Source organism: Juglans microcarpa x Juglans regia, chromosome 5D (genome assembly GCF_004785595.1).
Source record: "Juglans microcarpa x Juglans regia isolate MS1-56 chromosome 5D, Jm3101_v1.0, whole genome shotgun sequence".
Taxonomy (NCBI): Eukaryota; Viridiplantae; Streptophyta; class Magnoliopsida; order Fagales; family Juglandaceae; genus Juglans; species Juglans microcarpa x Juglans regia.
The window spans coordinates 24,137,108-24,157,533 of NC_054602.1; the positions used below are offsets into that span (position 1 = coordinate 24,137,108).

Sequence of the window (20,426 nt, forward strand, 5' to 3'; positions counted from 1 at the left end):
ACAAGGGGGGAGGGGCAGTGTGGCCTTGGCTTAGAGCAGATCCAGCTAAGAGGAGGAATTTTGGGCCTAAATATAATGTTAAAAAAGGACCTGCTGAGGAAATGTGTGCTGACCAATTGAAGAATCCTGCAGTAAGGGAGATAGGATCTAAATCTAATCAAGTTCTTGAGGAGACTAGTAGGGAGGAGGTTAGGAGTACGGAGGATGGAAGGGAGCAGGCAGTAGAGGTGAATAATAGAATGGGAGAACGAGGAAAGCCATTGGGTGAGGTTGATGAAGGTGCTAACTCGAAGGCTGAACAAAATGGTGATTCTGTTCTTTATGCAGATTGCAAATTCAGGAAGGAGGAGGTAGGGGATGTCATTACTGAAGTTATTCAACTATGTTCTGAGCTAGTAGCCAGTCCTATTATTAGTAATATTAATAAAGGTGGAGGGAGATGGAAGAGAAGGGCAAGGGAGAGTAGAGAGATCTGAAGTTTGCATGACACAACCTTTGTTAAAACGGATGAGGGAAGGTAGTAAGGGGGGAAAAGGGATGGGAGGAGTGATGAAAAAAGGGAGGGAAATGGTAGAGTTAAAAGATTATGAATTAGTAGTGGCAAAGGATGTGGAACAGCCCCACCAATCATCATGAAAATCTTAAGTTGGAACTGCTGAGAGCTTGGGAACCCTCGGACAGCTCAAAACCTTTGCTTGTTAGTAAAGGAAAAGAGACCCAATGTTGTCTTCTTAATGGAGACAAAGCTGAAAAAAAGTAAGAATGAGTGGTTAAAGAGGAAGTTGGGTATGGATAATTGTTTTGAAGTAAGTGTTGTTGGGAAGAGGGGTGGTTTAATGCTATGTTGGGAAGGTGATTTGATGGCTGAAATTTATAACTACTCTCAGATGCACATTAACTGTTGGATAACAGATTCTGTGACAAAGAATAAGTGGTTGTTTACTGGCTTTTATGGCCATCCCGAATTGCATAAAATGAATGAGGTATGGAGGATCTTAGGGTCCTTTAAACCTGGGTATGGGAAGGGTTGGTGTGCAACAGGGGATTTTAATGAAATAACAACACATGATGAGAAGAAGGGAGGTAGACAAAGGCGGGAACATCAAATAGCTCAGTTTAGGGAGGTGCTAGAAGAAAGTGAACTGCATGATGTGGGCTAGTATGGTGATAAATTTACTTGGAGTAACAGACACTTGGATGAAACTTTTACTAAAGAAAGGTTGGATAGGGATGTGGCAAATTCAAAATGGTTTGAAGCCTATCCTGATAAGATGCTGAAGGTTCTGCCAGCAAGATGTTCTGACCATAGGCCTATTATGTTATGGTTTGATAGGCAGGCATGAAAGGGGAAAAATAATAAAAACAAAAGGCAATTTAGATATGAGGCATCTTGGGCCTTGGAAGAGGAATGTGGCAATATTATTGGAACAAAATGGGGTAAAGAGAGGGCTGGTCATTCCCACACATCTCTGGTTCAGAGATTGTTGGCAAATTGCAGAAAGGCCTTAAACAACTGGAGTTTCAGGAAGGAAAGAGATCGAGGGAAAGTAATAAAAAAGAAAACTGCTACTTTAAAAGGGTTACAAATTGAGGAGGGTAGGAAGAATATGGAGGAGATAAAAAGGATTCAAGAGGAAGTGGGGCTGTTATTGGATTAAGAGGACCTTAAGTGGAGACAAAGGGCAAAGAAGGACTGGTATAGGTTGGGAGATAGAAATATCAGATTCTTTCATGCTTGTGCAAACCAAAGGAGGAGGAAAAACTTGATTTCACATATCCAAGTTGGTCATCGTAGGGTTACTCATGAACCTGATGAGATTGAGAGGGCTTTTAATATTTATTTTGCAGATATTTTTACTACTTCTTGCCCTACAATGGAAGACATTGAGGAGTGTATTCAGAACATGGTTCCCAAAGTCTCTATGGAGATGAATGAGAAGCTGAGTCTACCCTTTACAAAAGAAGAGGTTGAGATGGCCTTGAAAATGATGGGGCCTTTAAAGTCCCCTAGACCTGATGGCTATGGGGCAAGTTTCTTTCAACAACACTGGAGCATTGTGGGTGATCAAGTTACTGTAGCAGTTCTGGAATGCCTGAATGGTGGTAATATTCCTCAATCTCTTAACTATACTTACATTGCTTTAATTCCTAAGGTTAATATGCCTTTGTTGGTTAGTGAATACAGGCCAATCAGCCTTTATAATGTAATGTATAAGTTGTGTTCAAAAGTTATTGTTAATAGGCTTAAGCATGTACTGCCTAGTGTCATTTGGGAAGACTCATTTCTGACAATGTCATGGTAGCTTATGAAGTGCTACACACAATGAAGACAAGGATGAAAAGTAAACATGGGAGTATGGCACTAAAGTTGGACATGTCAAAGGCCTATGACAAGTTTGAGTGGAAATTTTTAGAAGTTGTCTTGATGAAGTTGGGGTTTAATGAGAGTTGGGTTAAGCTTGTAATGAGTTGTGTAAGCTCAGTGACATACTTTGTGCTTTGGAATTGTAAACCTGGAGGCAAGGTGATTCCTACTAAGGGGTTAAGGCAAAGAGATCCAATTTCTCCCTATTTATTCATCTTGTGTGTTGAGGGCTTCAGCCCCTTGCTCAATTATGCTGATCAGAGGGGGGAAATCATGGGGTTTCAATGGCTAAAGGAGGGGTGAGAGTCAACCATCTGCTATTTGCATATGACTATGTGTTGTTTGGAAGAGCAAGAAGGGATGAATGGAAGAGATTGAGCCTTATTTTACAGAAATATGAGGTGGTTTCAGGCCAAGTTTTAAACAAGGAAAAATCTTCTTTGTTTTTCTGCTCCAACACTGAAGAAGCAAAAAAGAAAAGGATCCTCCTTCAAGCTGGTGGTGTAGTCTGTGGCAGCTATGAAAAATACTTAGGCCTTCCAGCCATGGTTGGTAGGTCAAAGTACAAAACTTTTAAAGGAGTCAAAGAGAAGGTGTGGAAAAAAATAGAAAGTTGGAAAAATAATTTCTTATCACTAGCTAGTAAAGAGGTTCATATCAAAGTCGTCCTACAGGCCATTCCATTCTATACTATGGGTGTTTTTAAATTGCCAAATTCCTTATGTAAGGAGTTGAATTTTTTGTACTCAAAGTTTTGGTAGGGTCATAAGGAAAACTCTAAGAAAATCCACTGGTGGAGCTGGGAGAGGCTGGGAGTGCAGAAAGCAAGAGAGGGGATGGGCTTTAGGGATGTGGAGGGCTTTAATGTAGCTATGTTGGCTAAACAAAGTTGGCGTATGATTAAAAATACCTCTTCTTTAGTTGCTCAGGTGTATAGGGATAACTATTTTAGGAACTCAGAGTTCTTAAAAGCCAAACTTGGTATAAGTGTCTCTTATATTTGGCGAAGTGTGATGTCCGCTAGGGACTTATTAAAGGCAGGCTTACAATGGAGGGTAGGGAATGGGAACAACATAAGGATTTGGGGGAGAAGTAGTTGCCTACCCCTTTTACAAAGTGTGTGCAATCCCCTTAGAAGAGATCATGGCAGACATAAAGGTGAACAAGCTGATAGTGACAAATACTAACTCATGGGATGAAGATCTTATTAGAGAGTTATTTATACCAGAAGAAGCTGAAGTCATTGTTCGAATTCCTTTGAGCAGAAGGGGGTCCTCTGATAAGATGTATTGGGGCTATACAAGAGATGGCAAATTTAGTGTCAGGAGTGCATATCATATGGCAGTGACTATGAAAAGAAGGGAAAGAGGGGAAGCATCAACTGGAGGCAATGATGAAGCAGTGTGGAAATTTGTGTGGGGAATGGAGGTGCCAATAGTAGTCAAAATGTTCGTTTGGAAAGCAGCCAATAACATCATTCCAACCAAGAGGAACCTATTCAACAAAAAAATTGGTGAAAATCCAAGGTGTCCAATAAGTGGAAAAGATGAGGAGACTGTAATTCATATACTTTGGAGCAGTCCTTCTTCAGTAGATGTGTGGGCAGAGCCTAGCAGTCCAGTGCAAAAGTGTGCCACAAAGGAAATGGATTTTTTGGATCTATAGTTTAAGCTAATGAACAGACTGCAAAAAGAGGAGATGGAATAGATTGCTACCATAATGTGAAGAATCTGGTTAAGAAGAAATAAGTTTGTATTTGAGAACCAATTTTATAGCCCCAACAAACTGATACAAATGGCTAGTTAAGGGTTGGAGGATTATAAATCAGCACATATAAGACAAGATGGAACTGCTACTACTGCTGTTATTGTTGTCCACAGAGTAATGTAGAAGAAATGAAAAAAACCAGGTGTACTTGAGGTGAAGGCTAACTGGGATGTTGCTCTAGATATGGAGACTATGATAATGGGTATGGGAATTGTTATTAGAGATGAGGAGGGGGAAGTGCTTGTGTCTGTTTGTGATGTTAGAAAACATGTTGATAACCCTGCTCTAGTTGAAAGTTAGGCCTTATGGAAAGCTTTAGAAGTCCGTAATGAGCTGGCCTTTTCTAGGGGGACTTTCGAAGGGGATGCAGCAGTTGTCATCAATGGCATAAATAGAGAAGAGGAAGATCAATCTTGGATGGGGCATATTATCAAAGATATCGAGTAGTTTCTTAAAGGGAAAAGGGAGTGGAATGTAAGGTTTGTCAAGAGATGGGAATAGAGTAGCCCATCTGTTAGCTAAATATGCACTGGAGTTAAGTAAGGAAAAAATATGGATTGAAGAGGGACCTCATGTAATTTGCAATGCAGTAATGCATGACAAAATCTATAATGTCGAGAATGATTAGTAATACAATGCAGGTTTGAATTCAAAAAAAAGAAAAAAAAAAAAAAACCGGTTCTCTTAATATAAATATAATTATTTTATATTTTTCTTAATAAAATAGGTGACATTACGTAGTGCCGCGTCATGAGGACTACATAAACGACAAGTTCAATTGGTCCAGTGGCAGTCCGTTTAAAAGTGGATGGATCTTTTTATCAAAAAAAAAAAAAAAAAAAAAGAAGTGGATGGAGCTCAAGGCTCAACCCTTCCGACCTTTCCCGCCACTTTTGCCTCTTCCCAATATTTTTTTTACAAGTCACCCTTCCCAATATATCTCCATACACTCTCAAGTATCTCCCTTCCCCTCCTCTACTCCTTGTCCTCGAAGCCGCAGTTCTGAATAGAAAGATGTTGTGGGTGGACAAGTACAGACCCAAGACCTTAGACCAGGTCATGGTCCACCAAGTCATTGCCCAAAACCTCAAGAAACTGGTACGCTCATCAATTTCTCTTCTTTTTTATGGTTTCAATTTGTTCCCTAAGCTGTGAATTTTTTAAATTTCTTCCGTAAAATACATGTCAATGAACACAACAGGTCACGGAGCAGGACTGCCCGCATTTGCTCTTCTACGGCCCACCCGGCTCCGGCAAAAAAACCCTAATCATGGCCCTTCTTCGTCAGATGTTCGGCCCTGGCGCTGAGAAGGTTCCGTTTATCCTATCTTATTCCATTTTGAATTGTTGTTTTTGTTTTGGGTCTTACGTTGGTTGGGTTATAAAATTTTTCCAATTGGGTTTATTGCTTCGTTTGGTTGCCGAGAAAATGTGGGAAGAAATTATAAAGCAGAATTTTTCTCTTATCTGAGGCTCTTTTTTGTTGACTTGGTAACTTGTGGTAGATTTTTTAAAATTTATCCTCATTTGGGTTGCAGGTGAAGGTGGAGAATAAGACATGGAAAGTTGATGTAAGCTTTTCCTATCCTAGTTAATATACTTGATACTTATTTGGAGCACGGAAAATTACTCATCTTGGTGAAATTAATGAGATTGTTTATAATTTTATGCTTTTGTGAATTACCCCTTTTTAAAACCGGTAAATTCATACAACATGCTGAAACATGACACATACTTTATTGAATAGTTGCACTATCTGGAATGATTTGTTTTCCCTTTCTCTCATGCTTTGTTTGGAATATGGAAATATTATTTCTAGTTCTGCTGGAATGGTTTGTATAAAATTGTGATGGGTTGGTTTGTATATAACAAAATTGTGATCGCCATAAAAAAAAATAAAAATAAAAATAAAAAATATTGTGATGGAGTGGTTTGTATTTAAAAAAAAAAAAAATTCTGTAGTGATGGTTTGTTTATTTGTTTTTTTTTTCGCTTTTCATCATTTTAATGGAGCATAAGGCACCATATATTTCTAGATAAATCAATTTTTACATAGAGTGGATAAGCTTGTTATTTCTTTGTGGTTAGTTTCTCTCATCTCCTATTGTGTTTATATTTTTCACTCTAGAACAGATTTTTGGAAAGAATATTGATCAGAATAAATTTCTCTAGTCTTTTAATTGCATTTTAGAGCACAAATTTCTCTAGTTCTTTTTTGAGCAAAATGACATAAACTCTGTATTTTGTAGATTCTATGCCTTTTACCCAAAGGAATCAGTCCTGAATTTCTTTATGTTCTTTATAAGGTCCATTGTAGTCTCTGCTATTGCCTTCACTCAACTTGCAATTACTAATACAGAGGTTTCGGCATTTTTGGTGCAAATAGTTGATGGTTGATTCAATCCTCTGCATTTTTGGCCAAGTGAAGGATCAATATTAATAGATCTTTCAATGATCTTGTTTCAGGCTGGAAGTAGAACTCTTGATATAGAGCTTACTACATTGTCAAGCACCAACCATGTGGAGCTGAATCCCAGCGATGCGGGGTTTCAAGACAGATATATAGTTCAGGAAATAATCAAAGAAATAGCAAAAAATAGACCTATTGACACAAAAGGAAAGAAAGGCTTCAAAGGTGAATCAAAATGAATTTTATTCTTCATTATTTGACATATGCTGATTGCTACTTTGTACATACTCTTTCAACATCAGATTTCATTTCTGACATCTTGAGAAATTCAAAATTGCTTCATTTTGATTCTCTATTGTGAAGTTTGAAAGCAATTAACATGTAGCCTAGTGTTTAATGGCAAATACATCAAATGGATCAATTCGTAACTATGATTGATTTGACCGATGAGCAGTTACACCAACCCAGAGCATTTTTCTGCCAGAAGCATTAGCCTTTATTTTTTCTTCTATAAATATCCTGATTGTTCTAGACGATAGAAATTCTTTAATCAAAAGAACTTCAAAAGTATGATACCTGTCAGTAACACTCATTGTGCATACATGTCAAGCTTTAACAAAAAATCTTGCTATTGGATGCCTTTTTAGTTTTTGTCTGCAATTGGTACAATCTATGAGCTTAAATAATTTTGTTAGGAAAGTCAAAGAAGTCAAGTCAATCTCCACAAGATAAGAAAATAATTTGGTATATCTCTCAATCCTTTCTTCTTGAAAAGTAATAAGACGTATTAGGGGAAAAAAAGGCAAGAAAGTTGGCATACCTCAAGTCCACAGGAAACAAACACCGTACAAAACATAAAAAATAAAGACAATTATTTTTTTATCTTGTGATAAAAAAAATAAACACCGTACAAAACATAAAAATTGATTGTTCACCTCAAGGTTGTTTATATAACTAGTCAATTTTTTTATGATAATGCCTAACAGGCAAGCTTTTTTCTCCTATTTTCCTGTCCTTCCAGTTTCCTTTCCCCTTTTGGTTGAGTGGTTTGAAATGACGAAGCTTGTTAAGATTAACAGTGAAATTAAGATAGCAGTGAAAAGATGCTTGTGTTCCCTTCTCACAACTCTCTTTGTAACTTTTATTTCTTATGACATCTCTTCTTGTGTGTTGTCAGTATTAGTGCTGAATGAGGTAGACAAACTTTCAAGAGAAGCTCAACATTCACTCAGAAGAACTATGGAGAAATATAGTTCTTATTGCCGGCTGATACTATGCTGCAACAGTTCATCAAAGGTTACTGAAGCAATCCGATCCCGCTGCTTGAATGTTCAAATAAATGCACCAACAGAAGAAGAGGTTAAAGATTTTTTTTCTGCCTAATTATTTCTGAATGAATAATTATTCTGGATCAGTAATGTGCATTGGAACTACTTATCAAAAAAAGTAATGTGCATTGGAACTGCTGTACATTGCAATAGCAATAAAACATTAGGTTATTTTACATTGTCAACACATAGACACAAATGCATTCCATTTATGATAGGGTGGAATTGGGTTTAGGAAATTTCTTTATGTTTTTTCATGGTTCATTAGTACCTTGACAAGGACCTTTAACAAATGTTAGCTACTATTTTTTGCATGGTTAAATCATTTCTTTCAAAGTTTTAAAAGTCTGTACATTCCATGTATTTAACTTTCTTGGAAAAATTTATTACAGATCAAGATAGCATTGTGGTAGGGGAATTTTATGCAAGTTGCTGTCTAGTTTTGAATCACCAGCTACCCCAAAAAAGTTCTTGTGCTATGCTGTGCCACATTAAATTATATTATTATAATAAGCAATTTTAGCTTTATGAAAATCACTTGTGAATCTTTTTCTCTGTCAACTACAAAATTGTTACCGAACATTATATATCAATAATTTGAAAATCATATACATTACTTACCAAAATTTCTAATTCATGATATTTGAAAAGCGTATACAACACCAAACATTATGCATCAATGATGTCCAAGGCGTCAAGCAAGTGCTTCAAAAATTTTATTTTCTCTATGCCTACATCAATTATTAGTGTCATGTCCTTTTATTGTAAAGAGCTAAGTTGTGGTGGGAGTGGTTACTCTAGTACAATAAGCAACCATTGATGCTGAGAATGTTTAGCAGTCATATTTCATGCAATTCAATTTTATGGAAGAATGCAATTCAATTACATATTATGACTGAGGACTAACACGAACTCACTAGCCATGAGATGGGAAGTTATCCGTTGTCTATAGAGCATTACAAAAGCTGGTGCTTAAGGGGAACCAACAGCTTTTCCCCTATCAGATATACAAATAGTATACTGGAATCTTAATGATTTCAGCATTCATTATCTTTATAGTTTAGATGGTGAGGATGGCACCATAATATGCTATTTATAGCAGATACTGATTGCGTATATATCCTCTATTTGGGGCTTGTATCATTCTCTATTTGGGGCTTATATCATTCTTGGTTTGGGACTTAGCCGAGCCATGCTTGCTCGGTCTAGGTCTTGTACTATGTGACTCTCTTTCTTTCTCTACTTACACTAATATATCATAACATGCTTAGGGTTTTAATGCATCTAGTGGAGTGGGAGTTTACCTAGGGCAAATTGAGACCTAACATGGATGGGGAGGCCGAGAGGCTTGGGGTTGCAAAACCCTAATTCTCCTTGGCGGTTGGCCTAGGGTGCTCTAACATGGCTTGATGGTTGGGACATACAATGAATGTGTGGTTGAGGGTCATGATGCCGTGAAGGTGTAGTTTTGGATGGTGGTGTGCTCAACTATGGCCCCATGGGGTGGTTAAACCCGTGACTTGTGTGTGTGAGTGCTCGGGTATATGGTGACTAATCCGAACGTATGTATGTGTTCGGGTAGGGGTAGCTAACCCGTGACATGCATGTGTGTGTGATTGTGTGAGAAAATACAAGAGAAACTTACATATGGAGTGGGGTGATGCATGGCATGGGGAGGCTTGATGGTGGTGGCCGAATGTGTGGTTTGTGAAGTGAATAGGGTGTGGCTTGAATTGTAGAGAGAGCAAGGGGTGTGCGGCGCCAACTTGTGGGGTGAAGTGTGTGTTTGTGCCAAGTTTAGGGTCTATATATAGAGTTTGTGGGACGCAAGTCCAAGTGAGATAAGACTTCTAGTGTTTTGCCTTGGGGGAATCTGAAACATGCTTGGTGTCTTACTCATCCTAGGGTTTTTGGCTAGTGCTAGGGTTCTTGACTTGGACTAGGTCAATCCTAGGGTTTTCAGCTAGGGCTAGAAGATTTAGGGTTTTGAGTTAGACTAGGTCTATCTTAGGGTTTTGTTTTGACTTAGACTAGGTCTATCTTAGGGTTTTCGGATAGGGCTAGGATATGTGATTTTCTTAGGAGTCTTGATTAGATTAGAGGTTGCAAATAAACTAGGAGTTGCATTTAAACTAGGAGTTATGGTTAAACTTGGAGTTGTCATTAGATTAGGAGTCATGCTTGAACTAGGAATTGTGTTTGTATTAGGAGTTGTGCTTGGATTAGGAGCATAGTGCTTGGGCTTGCTCGCCCTCCCTTGATCTTAATGGGCTCGATATGGGCTTAGGCTCATTTGTTGGGCTAAGTCCAAACTTATTTTCTAAAACTAGAAACCCTAATCCTAGTGTAACCCTAACTTTCCTAGTCTAGAAACTTGAAGGTTCGGGGTGTTACAAATTAACTCATAAGTCATAGCACCTGTGGTTAATTCTAAAAAAAAAAAAAAAAAATTACAGGATCTTAAACCCAAGTACCCCATAGCACAACGGTGTTTGCCCAAAAGTTCCTAAATCTTTGTAATTAGTAAATTACATGATTTTCATGTTGCATTACTCTAATAAATTGAGTTAATAATTACTTATCAAAAAAATAAATTGAGTTAATAGGCTAAATATGTTACCATCTTGCTTGTTAAGCCTTTTTTTCATTGTTTTTTGTGGATTTTGTTTTAGTTATTATACATTAATTTTTAAAATATGCTCTTAACTTCAATCATGCACGCACTTGCGCTTTGTGCCTAGGCTGTAGATGGCGTTTGTGCCCAGTCTTTTAACAATACTGGATGGTGTTAGCATTTGCAACTTCATTCATATCTCCTGAGAAATGAATAATCTCTCAGCACGCGTTCTTCAATTATCATCTACACAAGTCATAGGGAAAATAGCCATGGGAATTGGCTTTTGAGTTATTTTATAGGTTCACACTATGATCTTTATCTTAACTCATAACTGTCTTTGCTTCCCATAGACTGATAAAAGCCAAAATCTGCCCTTGGTGAGTCTGGTATATTTGTGATAATTGCTCTGGTAGGCTTGACAAAACTTGGACATGCTTGGATTTAAATTTGTAAAGTAAAATAGGGAGTGATCACTGATAAAGATGGCTTCACTACTTTCAAGAGAAGTTGAAACTACCATCTGCGGACATAAGCAATAAAAATGTTTTGAGGTCCTTGATCATGGCAAATTATGTTCCTTGGATGAATCTCATCTTTGAACTCTTTGGGTTTCAATTTGTGGAAGGGATCCTAATGAAAAATTATGTTGTGCCTTCTTTTTCTTGCGAAAGGCAAAGGAAGTTGAAATAGATCAGGGTGCTAACAACATTAATTATATTGTTTATTATGTCTCATCTAATGATTTAATGTGACCTTCATTTTTGCTAGATTGCTAAGGTATTAGAATTTATTGGGAACAAAGAAGGACTGCAACTTCCATCTGGATTTGCTGCTCGTATAGCAGAAAAGTCAAATCAAAGTCTAAGGAGAGCCATATTGTCATTTGAGACTTGTCGTGTCCAACAGTTGAGTTCCATAATGCCACTCATTGATCCTTATTGTTTTCTTGTTATTCTTCATCATTTTTTCCTCAAATACACACCTTATAAATATAGCACCACAAAGTTTCTGATAGCTGTTCTGTATCTTTCTAATGTGACTTGGATATAGGTATCCTTTTACAAGCAAACAAGTAATATCCCCAATGGATTGGGAGGAGTATGTTGCTGAAATAGCATCTGACATAATGAAGGAGCAGAGTCCTAAAAGGTTTGACCTATATGAATTGTGTATTGTAATGTTACAACAGTATGGTGAAGATCTAAATGTTATACCTATCGTTGTCAGTACCTTTTGCCCCTTTATGTTTCTTCAATGTTTTCCCTAAATAATACTCAATATTTTCATTTTAATTAGCATGGTGAGTTGCATCTGGCACTAGTATGATCTTTGGTGCTATCATGGAAGAAATTGCATTCTATCATTCCATTTTATTGTTTACACAGTAATGCAGTTGTCCTTTATTGTCACTCAGAAAATTAGGTTTAGATGTCACATTTTACCATCAAATTGCATCCATTTCAGTGTCATGTATGTGTAAGTTAATCACCGTTTGTTCATTTTATGTCAGACATCCTTGGTTATCATTGTCGTACTTTAATGCATACTATGCCCAATCCCTCCTATACTTGTAATTAGTATTTCTTAGCAATCATTTTTTAGAGGCTAAACTTGTGGAGTTGATATGCAGGCTTTTAGTCTCACCACTAGCTTTCCACCTTAATACACTTCACATGCCAATAGCTTGTGGTGTAGTGGTGCTCCTCATTCTTTCGAAGTTAAGGTTTTGGAGTTCAACCCATTGCGAGCTAGGATTGTGATTGGGCTGGCTGATTTTGATTGTTTGGTGTGCCCACTAGAATTGTGTGTTTGGCTCATTGTAATTGTTAGCCCTAAGACCCTTTACCCATTATATTTCTTTCTTATATACAGATCCTCCAAACCAGCATAATAGTTAACCTTGAAAGCTGAAACTGTCCATATCAAACAAATAAAATAAGAGGCTTGTTCCCCTTTATTGTCGTTAAATACTCCTACAATTGGTCCATCTCAGTGGTGAAATGCCTTTATAAATGATGAGTTTTATACAAAATTAGGGGAACTTTATGATAATCATGTTTGAAATGACCATTCATGATTGAGAAGTCATATATCTTATTAATCATGTGTCAAAAGATTTTATGTAAATTCAAGCAGAAACTACAAAACATAAATGACTTTTGCTGTTTAGATATGTACACACAGACCAGAAATGCATTGCCCCCATCATTTGTAATCTAAAATTTGGTAACACTGTAGAGTATTAGGTTTTTATTTATGATCAGACTTCCTATTTCTTCACCACTAACATTAGAGTTAAGATGACTTGAAAGTCGGGTTTGTCGTGGTTGGTTTTTACAATACCCTTATTCCCTTGGAGGGAGATAATTGATTGTTTGGAGAGGATAGAACCAGTTGCATGTTCACTGTGTAGTTCATGGAAGCATTCGACGCATTCCATCTTGTTGTTTTCGAGAGGTTCATATGCAGTTTATAATCTATTCAAATTTTTATCAATAGCATCTTACCAATTTGAACATACTAATAGCTAGGATGGATGATTTCTTTCTATGCATTCTAAATCAATTTTATAGTTATGCAAGTGGTACCTGCATTTCCTTGGGTATGCATGCTGCTTTAAGCCATTTAGTTATGCATTTCCCCATGTGCTTTAGGCTGTTTCAGGTTCGAGGGAAGTTGTATGAGCTACTTGTTAATTGTATTCCTCCAGAGATCATCCTGAAGGTAAAGACTCCTTTCATGTTGTTATTGTAATTTTTACGTTTTCTATTTGAATTGAGTTCTTATTACTTATTTTTTGATGGCTCAGAGGCTGCTCTATGAATTGTTGAAGAAATTGGATGTGGAACTAAAACATGAGGTTTGCCATTGGGCTGCATATTATGTAAGCTAATATCTTTTCTGTTTCAGGTTGTATCTTCCATATAAGTCTTGTTTGCATTAAGCGGTCAAATAAGGCTCTATATATGCGATGCCCTTGTGTTCTGTATAATTCTGCACAGAAACACACACACACACATACAGACATACACTATCTATTTGATCACAACTATATACGAGTGAAAACAAGTCATTTATTAATCCGTCTGTATAATTTCCTACAGGAACATAGGATGCGTCTTGGACAGAAAGCCATATTTCACATTGAAGGTACTTGACTGTTGTAAGTTTGTAACTGTTTGAAATAATGAAGCCACACAAAAGCATAGACAATGTTTTAAATGCTTGTTCCACTTTTATGCTCTGTTTCTGTACTTCGCAAATTCTATAAACAAAATGATTTAAAGATGCTAAAATTTATGCTCCAACTCCTTGTAGGTTTCGTTTTCTATTCTGAACATTATAGTCCAGCTTAATAAAATTGTTAGAAAAAATATTTTTATAGGTTTCATCCTCACTACATGGATTGAAGCCGTGTTGAAGTGCAAGTTGTTTGCATATAAGCTTTGTAAATTCAGTACATATACATGCAGAACAGTCCTACTCGCCTTTTAGCATTTAATTTTTTTTTATAAGTCCTTTTAGCATTTAATTATGTGACTTGTGCTGAATGTTCACGAGCGTTCCAATTTTTTGTCCTTACATTATGTTAAAATCTCTCTTTGCTATCTACAAGTTATTTGTGGGGTTTTTTACAGAGTGCAATCTTTACTTTGTTGCAGTTATCTTATTTTATGTTGAGTTATCCATTTCAAATTCCTGATTTCTATACCTCATATGCACCACAGCATATCTTGATTACACCCTTTTACATCCTGAAGGTGATATGTTCAGTCTAATAGAAACATGACTATTATATGAGCCACGCTAGTTTGTTAATTTTGATAGAAAATGGTTGTATTGAGATAAATGAAAAGATATGGTAGACAGAGAACAAAGAGATGATAAATATGGAGGTGGCAGGGAGTAGTATAACTATATAATGGCATGAAAGATGCTTTCAGCTGATACCATTTGGGTGGAAGAGAATCCTAAGTGTTGGACCCCAATTAAGTATGATTTTTTAGGCCTAGTTAGACTTGAGGTGCTTGCTTGTCATGCTTGTAGAAGTGTTTCCAGTCGGAGGAAGTAGATTTAATTCAACCAGAGGGTTTTTTCTTTTTTTTTGGATAGGTAAACGATTATATTATATTAATACGAATAGGCATAGCCCAAGTACACAAGGGGTATACAAGAGATTGCACCTATTTAGGAGGAAGAAATAGAAATAAGAAAATCATGAAAATAGAGGCATTGAAATCTACAGCTTTGGCCCAAAGAAACAAAGTTCTAACAAACAGTAATCTAATCTCCTCCAAAGAACGCTTCCTATCTTCGAACGTCCGGTCATTTTGTTCCTGCCAAATACACCATATGATACAGATATGAATCATCTTCCACAGAACTGAGATTTGTGGAATACCGTCGTGGTTCGGCCAGCATGCCAGAAGTTCGACCACTGTAGTAGACATAACCCAGGCTAGCTCTACCCGTCGGAATGCATCGGCCCATAATGCTTTAGCGATCTCGCAGTGTAGTAGATGATTGTCCATAGTCTCACCACTTTGCTTACACATACAGCACCACTCCACCACTATCACCCTGTGTTTCCGTAAGTTATCCATCGTCAGAATTTTTCTGAGAGACGCTGTCCATGCAAAAAATGACGCTCTAGGAGAGGCCTTATTTCTCCAAATTATTTTCCATGGAAAGTGATTATTCTGCGGTTGTGTGAGGGCCTTATAGAAAGAGTGAACTGTAATCATACCTTTTTTGGCAGGTATCGACCACAACGTATCAGCTCCTTGATTCTTCAGTCTCATGGAGTATAAGAGTTGGAAGAGTTCTACAAAATTGCTAACTTCCCAATCTTGGGCCACCCTAGTGAAGCTCACATTCCATTGAAGCTTCTTTCTCACGTGTAAGTATGAACACTGTGGGGGAATAAGTCCCTTAGAGCTCGATATCCAAACCATATGTCATGCTAGAATTTAATTCTTGAGCTTTCTCCCATCACAATTCTAGTATGACGGGCAAAAACTCTCCACCCTCGTCTAATGTGCTTCCATAAACCCACGCCATAAACTCCACTTACCTCCTTAGTACACCACCTCCCCCCCCGAAAAAAAAAAAAAAAAAAAAAAGCTCCATATTTGTAATCAATCACCGACTTCCATAAAGCTTCATGTTTCATATTGTAGCGCCAAAACCATTTACCAAGTAAAGTCCGGTTGAACACCCTCAGATTTCTGATTCCCAAACCACCATAAGAGATTAGGGAGCATATCTTGTCCCAATTGACCAGACGAAATTTGAATTCATCCCCAAGTCTGTTCCAAAGGAAATCACGATGCAGTTTCTCAATATGTGTCGCCACACTCGCAGGAATTGGGAACAATGATAAAAAATAAGTAGGTAGATTGTAAAGAGTGCTTTTGATTAGAGTAATCCTACTACCTTTCGAGAGATACAATCGCTTCCAACCTGCCAATCTTCTCAATTACTGCATCCCAAATAGTTTTAGCCCAGGAGGCGGCCTCTAGAGGAAGGCCAAGGTAATTCATAAGGAAAGAGGTTACAACCAAGAGTGTTAACCAACTGCCAAATGTTATGAATGTTGCCAACTGGAACCAACTCTGACTTGGATAAATTCATTTTCAACTTGGAAACAGCCTCAAAGCAAACTAGAAATGCCCTTAATGCTTGAATCTTGTTTAACTCTGCCTTGCAAAAAATAAGGGTATAGTCTGTAAACAACAAATGAGAAATGTGAATAGTACCTCAATGTATCTCACCAACCCAAAAACCCATTAGAAACCTGCTATTAACTGTCGCTGAAATCATTCTGCTACATGCCTCCATGATTATGACAAAGAGAAGTGGGGACTAAGGATCCCCTTGCCTTAGACCTTGAGAGCTGTTAAAAAAACCCACTAGGTAGCCATTCACCAAAATTGAGAATTGCGCCGTCGATATGCACCACCTCTCCCCAAAACCACACCTCCCAAGCAAGTACAACCAAAAATCCAAGTTGACATAATCGTAGGCCTTCTCCATATCCAACTTGCACAAAAGACCCAGATTGCTTGATTTTAATCTACTATCTAGGCATCATTGGCGATGAGTATTGAGTCCAGTATCTATCTTCCCCGTACAAATGCGTTTTGGGGTTTCGTAATTATCCGCCCCAAAACTCCTCCCAGTCAATTTGCAAGCACCTTGGAAATGATCTTATACACCCCATTCATAAGGTTAACGGGCCGGTAATCCTTAACCTCCGATGCCCCAATCTTCTTGGGAATAAGAGCAATAAAAGTGGCGTTGAGACTTTTCTTAAATTTCCCAACCGAGAAGAATTAATGAAGTACCTTTATTAAGTCCTCCTTCAACACTTCCAAACAAGATTGGAAGAAACCCATAAAAAATCCATCTGGCCCAGGTGCTTTGTCTTTAACCATCTTCCTCACCACTTCATGAACCTCAATCTTCTCAAACAGTCTCTCCAACCAAATGGCATTCTGCTGCTCAATGGACTCAAATTAGCTCATCAATCTTCGGCCTCCATCCCTTTGGTTTGGTAAGTAACTGCTCAAAGTAACCAACAGGATCACAGGGATCTCCATGCAAACAGTTTCGTCAATATTCATCATTTCAATGCACTAGTTCTCCTATGGGAGTTTGTCATTCTATGAAAAAACTTTTGTGCTGCGATCACTCTTTCAACCACAATGTCAGAGATTTTTGCTGCCAAGAATTCTCCTCCAATATGGTAACCCTCTCTAGTTTTGAGACTAGTTCTGTTCTCCGAGCCATTTCCTTCGGTGAGAGGGCCCGTCCCTCATGTGCCCTCTCTATCTCATGAAGCTCCTCCAATAGTGACTTCTTGCGGTTGCCTATATCACCAAAAGACTGTGCATTCCAAAGCTTTAAATTTTTTTTCAAAACTTTCAACTTAACTACCAGAATGAAGCTAGGGGTACCTTGGATTTGATAGGAAGACCACCATTGCCTAACCCGTTCCACAAAGCTGTTAGTTTTTAGTCGCATATTCTCAAATTTAAAGTATCTCCTTCTTGAATTCGCCCACAATCCAACAAAATAGGGAAATGATCAAAACATAGGCGAGACAATCTTTTTTGGCATACCTCTAGATAATGAGATTCCCACTTCGGGGATACTAGAAATTTGTCCAATCTAGACCATGTCTGGTTATTTGACTATGTGAATGCACCACCCATAAGAGGAAAGCCCACCAAACCCAATTAAAGAATACAATTCGAGAAATTCGACATCTCTAGCCGCAACTTGCTATCTCCCGATCTTTTACTTGGGAATCTGACAAAATTAAAGTTCCCACCTATACACCAAGGAAGTTCCCACCGGTTGTGTAACCCATCCAACTCATCCCATAGAGAATTTTTGCTGCTGTCCAAGGTCAGCCCATAAATTCTTGCAAAAGCCCATATAAAATTATTCTCCACATTTTAAAAAGAACAAGCCACTCTGTATTCTCCGATATACTCCTTTTTTTCCACCACCCTTCTATCCCACATAACTAGTACTCCACCTGACAAAGCAAGAAAGACCCAATCAACATATGGACAGCTCCACAAACTTCTAATGAGGCTTCTTGAAATATTTTCCATCTTGGTTTCCTGCAAGCACACAATATCCGCCTTCCACTCTCGGAGCAAATTTTTTATCTGTAGGCGCTTATTTACCTTGTTAAGCTCTCGGACATTCCATGATATAATCTTAGGCACCAGAGGTTTTCTATTGTACTTGTTTTACTTGGGGGAAAAAACTTGTTTCTGTTGAGCCTTGATATATTTCAAATTGAGTGAAGAACTCATGCTAGAATTATTTGACATGCACACGGTTTTATTTATTTATTTAGTCTATGTTTATATTTAATCATAGGGTATATTTCTCAAACTCGACAATTCTGTGGAGTCCCATGTCTAAAGATTTTGAAAATGAATGAATGTAAATGCATAGGAACTTGCCTGTACCCTACATTTTGCTAAAAAAACATAACTTGGACTAGGTTTTTAGATAGTCTTATATTGGTATGACTTGTGAAAATGGCTTTGGGAAAATAGAAATACAAGTCTGTAAAATTATGAGAGCAGTAGCATGTTATTATTGAGGTAAAGACGTGGCTTTTCTATCAGCTGGTAAATTATTTTATTTCAGATCTGTTCTCCATTCGCATCTTGCCAGCCACAGTACTTTTTATTTCTTCTGATTTTCCCTCAGCAGCATGTGTTCTTTTACTAGTTCACATGCTATGTTTTTCTTTTCTTTTTATTCAATGTTATGTGATCTCAACATTATTGCTCGTCAGAGCATGCCTTTTATTTGGGTGTGACTGATCTTCTTGGAGCATTGGTCGTGTGTAGAACTGATTTCTATTTTGGGAATATTCGAAACGAAAAATTATTACTTTTATATTACGAGAACCACAATCATGTTTTGGTTTAGTGTAAACAGGTTTTGGCACTTGCCAACGCATGCTTCATATGAATACCTGCATATCATGGTGTGACGACCAAATACAGGGCCACCGTATATTTGTATCTCTGAATGCCCTATCTATTGATCTATCTATATCTCTATATATTCTTTGTTTCCCTATCTATTGACTACCAAAGACGGAAGTCATTGTGCATTGCTTTATAAGCTAACTGGCCAGCCTCTTTCGATGGGTTTTGCAGCATTTGTGGCCAAATTTATGAGCATCTACAAGTCTTTTCTCGTTGCAACGTTTGGCTAAGGACCGGCTTGCTTGCTTGCAATGCTAAAATAGGCAGAACATACTGAAATGGATTTGTGTACTTGCTCCTTTTTTTTTTTAATTTTATCATGGTACTGGATGTCATTGTACTTTAATCCAAATAGTGGTTCTGCAAAGTAAAAATGTCGAGGATATATATATATCGTGAGCAATTGGACAAAGTGCATTACTTGGAATGTTTTTATTGCTTCCTTGGAATAGTTTTATAATTTTATTGCCGGCTCGTTAAAAGAGGTCTACGAAAATAAAAAGTTTTAAAAGAATGAATTCAGTCAATATTATTTATGCAATATTAAAATAATGAGAATTTAGTGTCACCTTAATTTGGTCATTAATTTTTTCTAAAAGAAAATTAATTATCATATTCAGGACATAATGATATTCACATTCACAAATAGCAAGCGGCTCGCAGGCAGAGGAGAGCTTTCGTAAAACAGTTTTTCTTTTTTCTCTCCAGAGACTTCCCTGAGGGGTGTCAAATCTTGTTAACGGATTATGTTCGTGTCGTGTCAGAATATGTACATTATATTTAATGAGTCAATACGAACACGATCCGTTAAGGATTTCGTGTCAAAATTTCAAACACGAACACGATACGGTAAGATAACGAGTTGACACGACATGACCCGTTATGACACGTTAATGAATAAGAAATAAATTGATACAACACAACCCGACCCGTTCCAACCCGTCTACGTTAATGGGTTGAACAAACACGATATGACACGACACAACCCGTTTGACCTGATTATAAGTATTTAAATATAAATAATATCTATAAAAAAAATTAACTACAAGTTTAAAATTACAATCCAAACAAATATGATCCACATATATTGTAATAATATATTAAAATTACATCTCAAATGTAATAAACAAAACATACAGTAAATATATTAATGTTACAATTTCAAATATAATAAAAACACAAATCTAAACAAATTTAAAGCTTGAAGAATGAGGTGGAGCGTCCTCCAAGTCCTTGCCCTTGTTGTTCTCCAACTCCATTACATCTTCAGCTAACTCGTTCAATTTAACTTTTTCTTGTGTTTCTATTAAAATAAATACATCCGTAAAGTTTTATATTATTAAAAAATTACAGTCATTTATTCAATAAAATAAAAATAATATTACGTTGCTCCTCGCCATATAACCAATCTCTA

At 37.2% G+C, this 20,426-nt stretch overlaps 1 protein-coding gene across 1 annotated transcript; it reads left to right on the forward strand.

Moving 5' to 3' along the window:
* Positions 1–5,003: 5,003 nt before the first annotated feature.
* LOC121266419 (replication factor C subunit 3) lies at positions 5,004–19,355 on the forward strand. Its single transcript, XM_041170235.1, has 11 exons — positions 5,004–5,230; positions 5,334–5,444; positions 5,671–5,703; positions 6,599–6,767; positions 7,720–7,901; positions 11,256–11,392; positions 11,538–11,636; positions 13,142–13,211; positions 13,297–13,371; positions 13,592–13,637; positions 19,184–19,355. Exons 1-11 carry the CDS (start codon positions 5,147–5,149, stop codon positions 19,240–19,242), a joined length of 1,065 nt encoding a protein of 354 aa, XP_041026169.1. The 5' UTR covers positions 5,004–5,146; the 3' UTR covers positions 19,243–19,355.
* Positions 19,356–20,426: the final 1,071 nt, after the last annotated feature.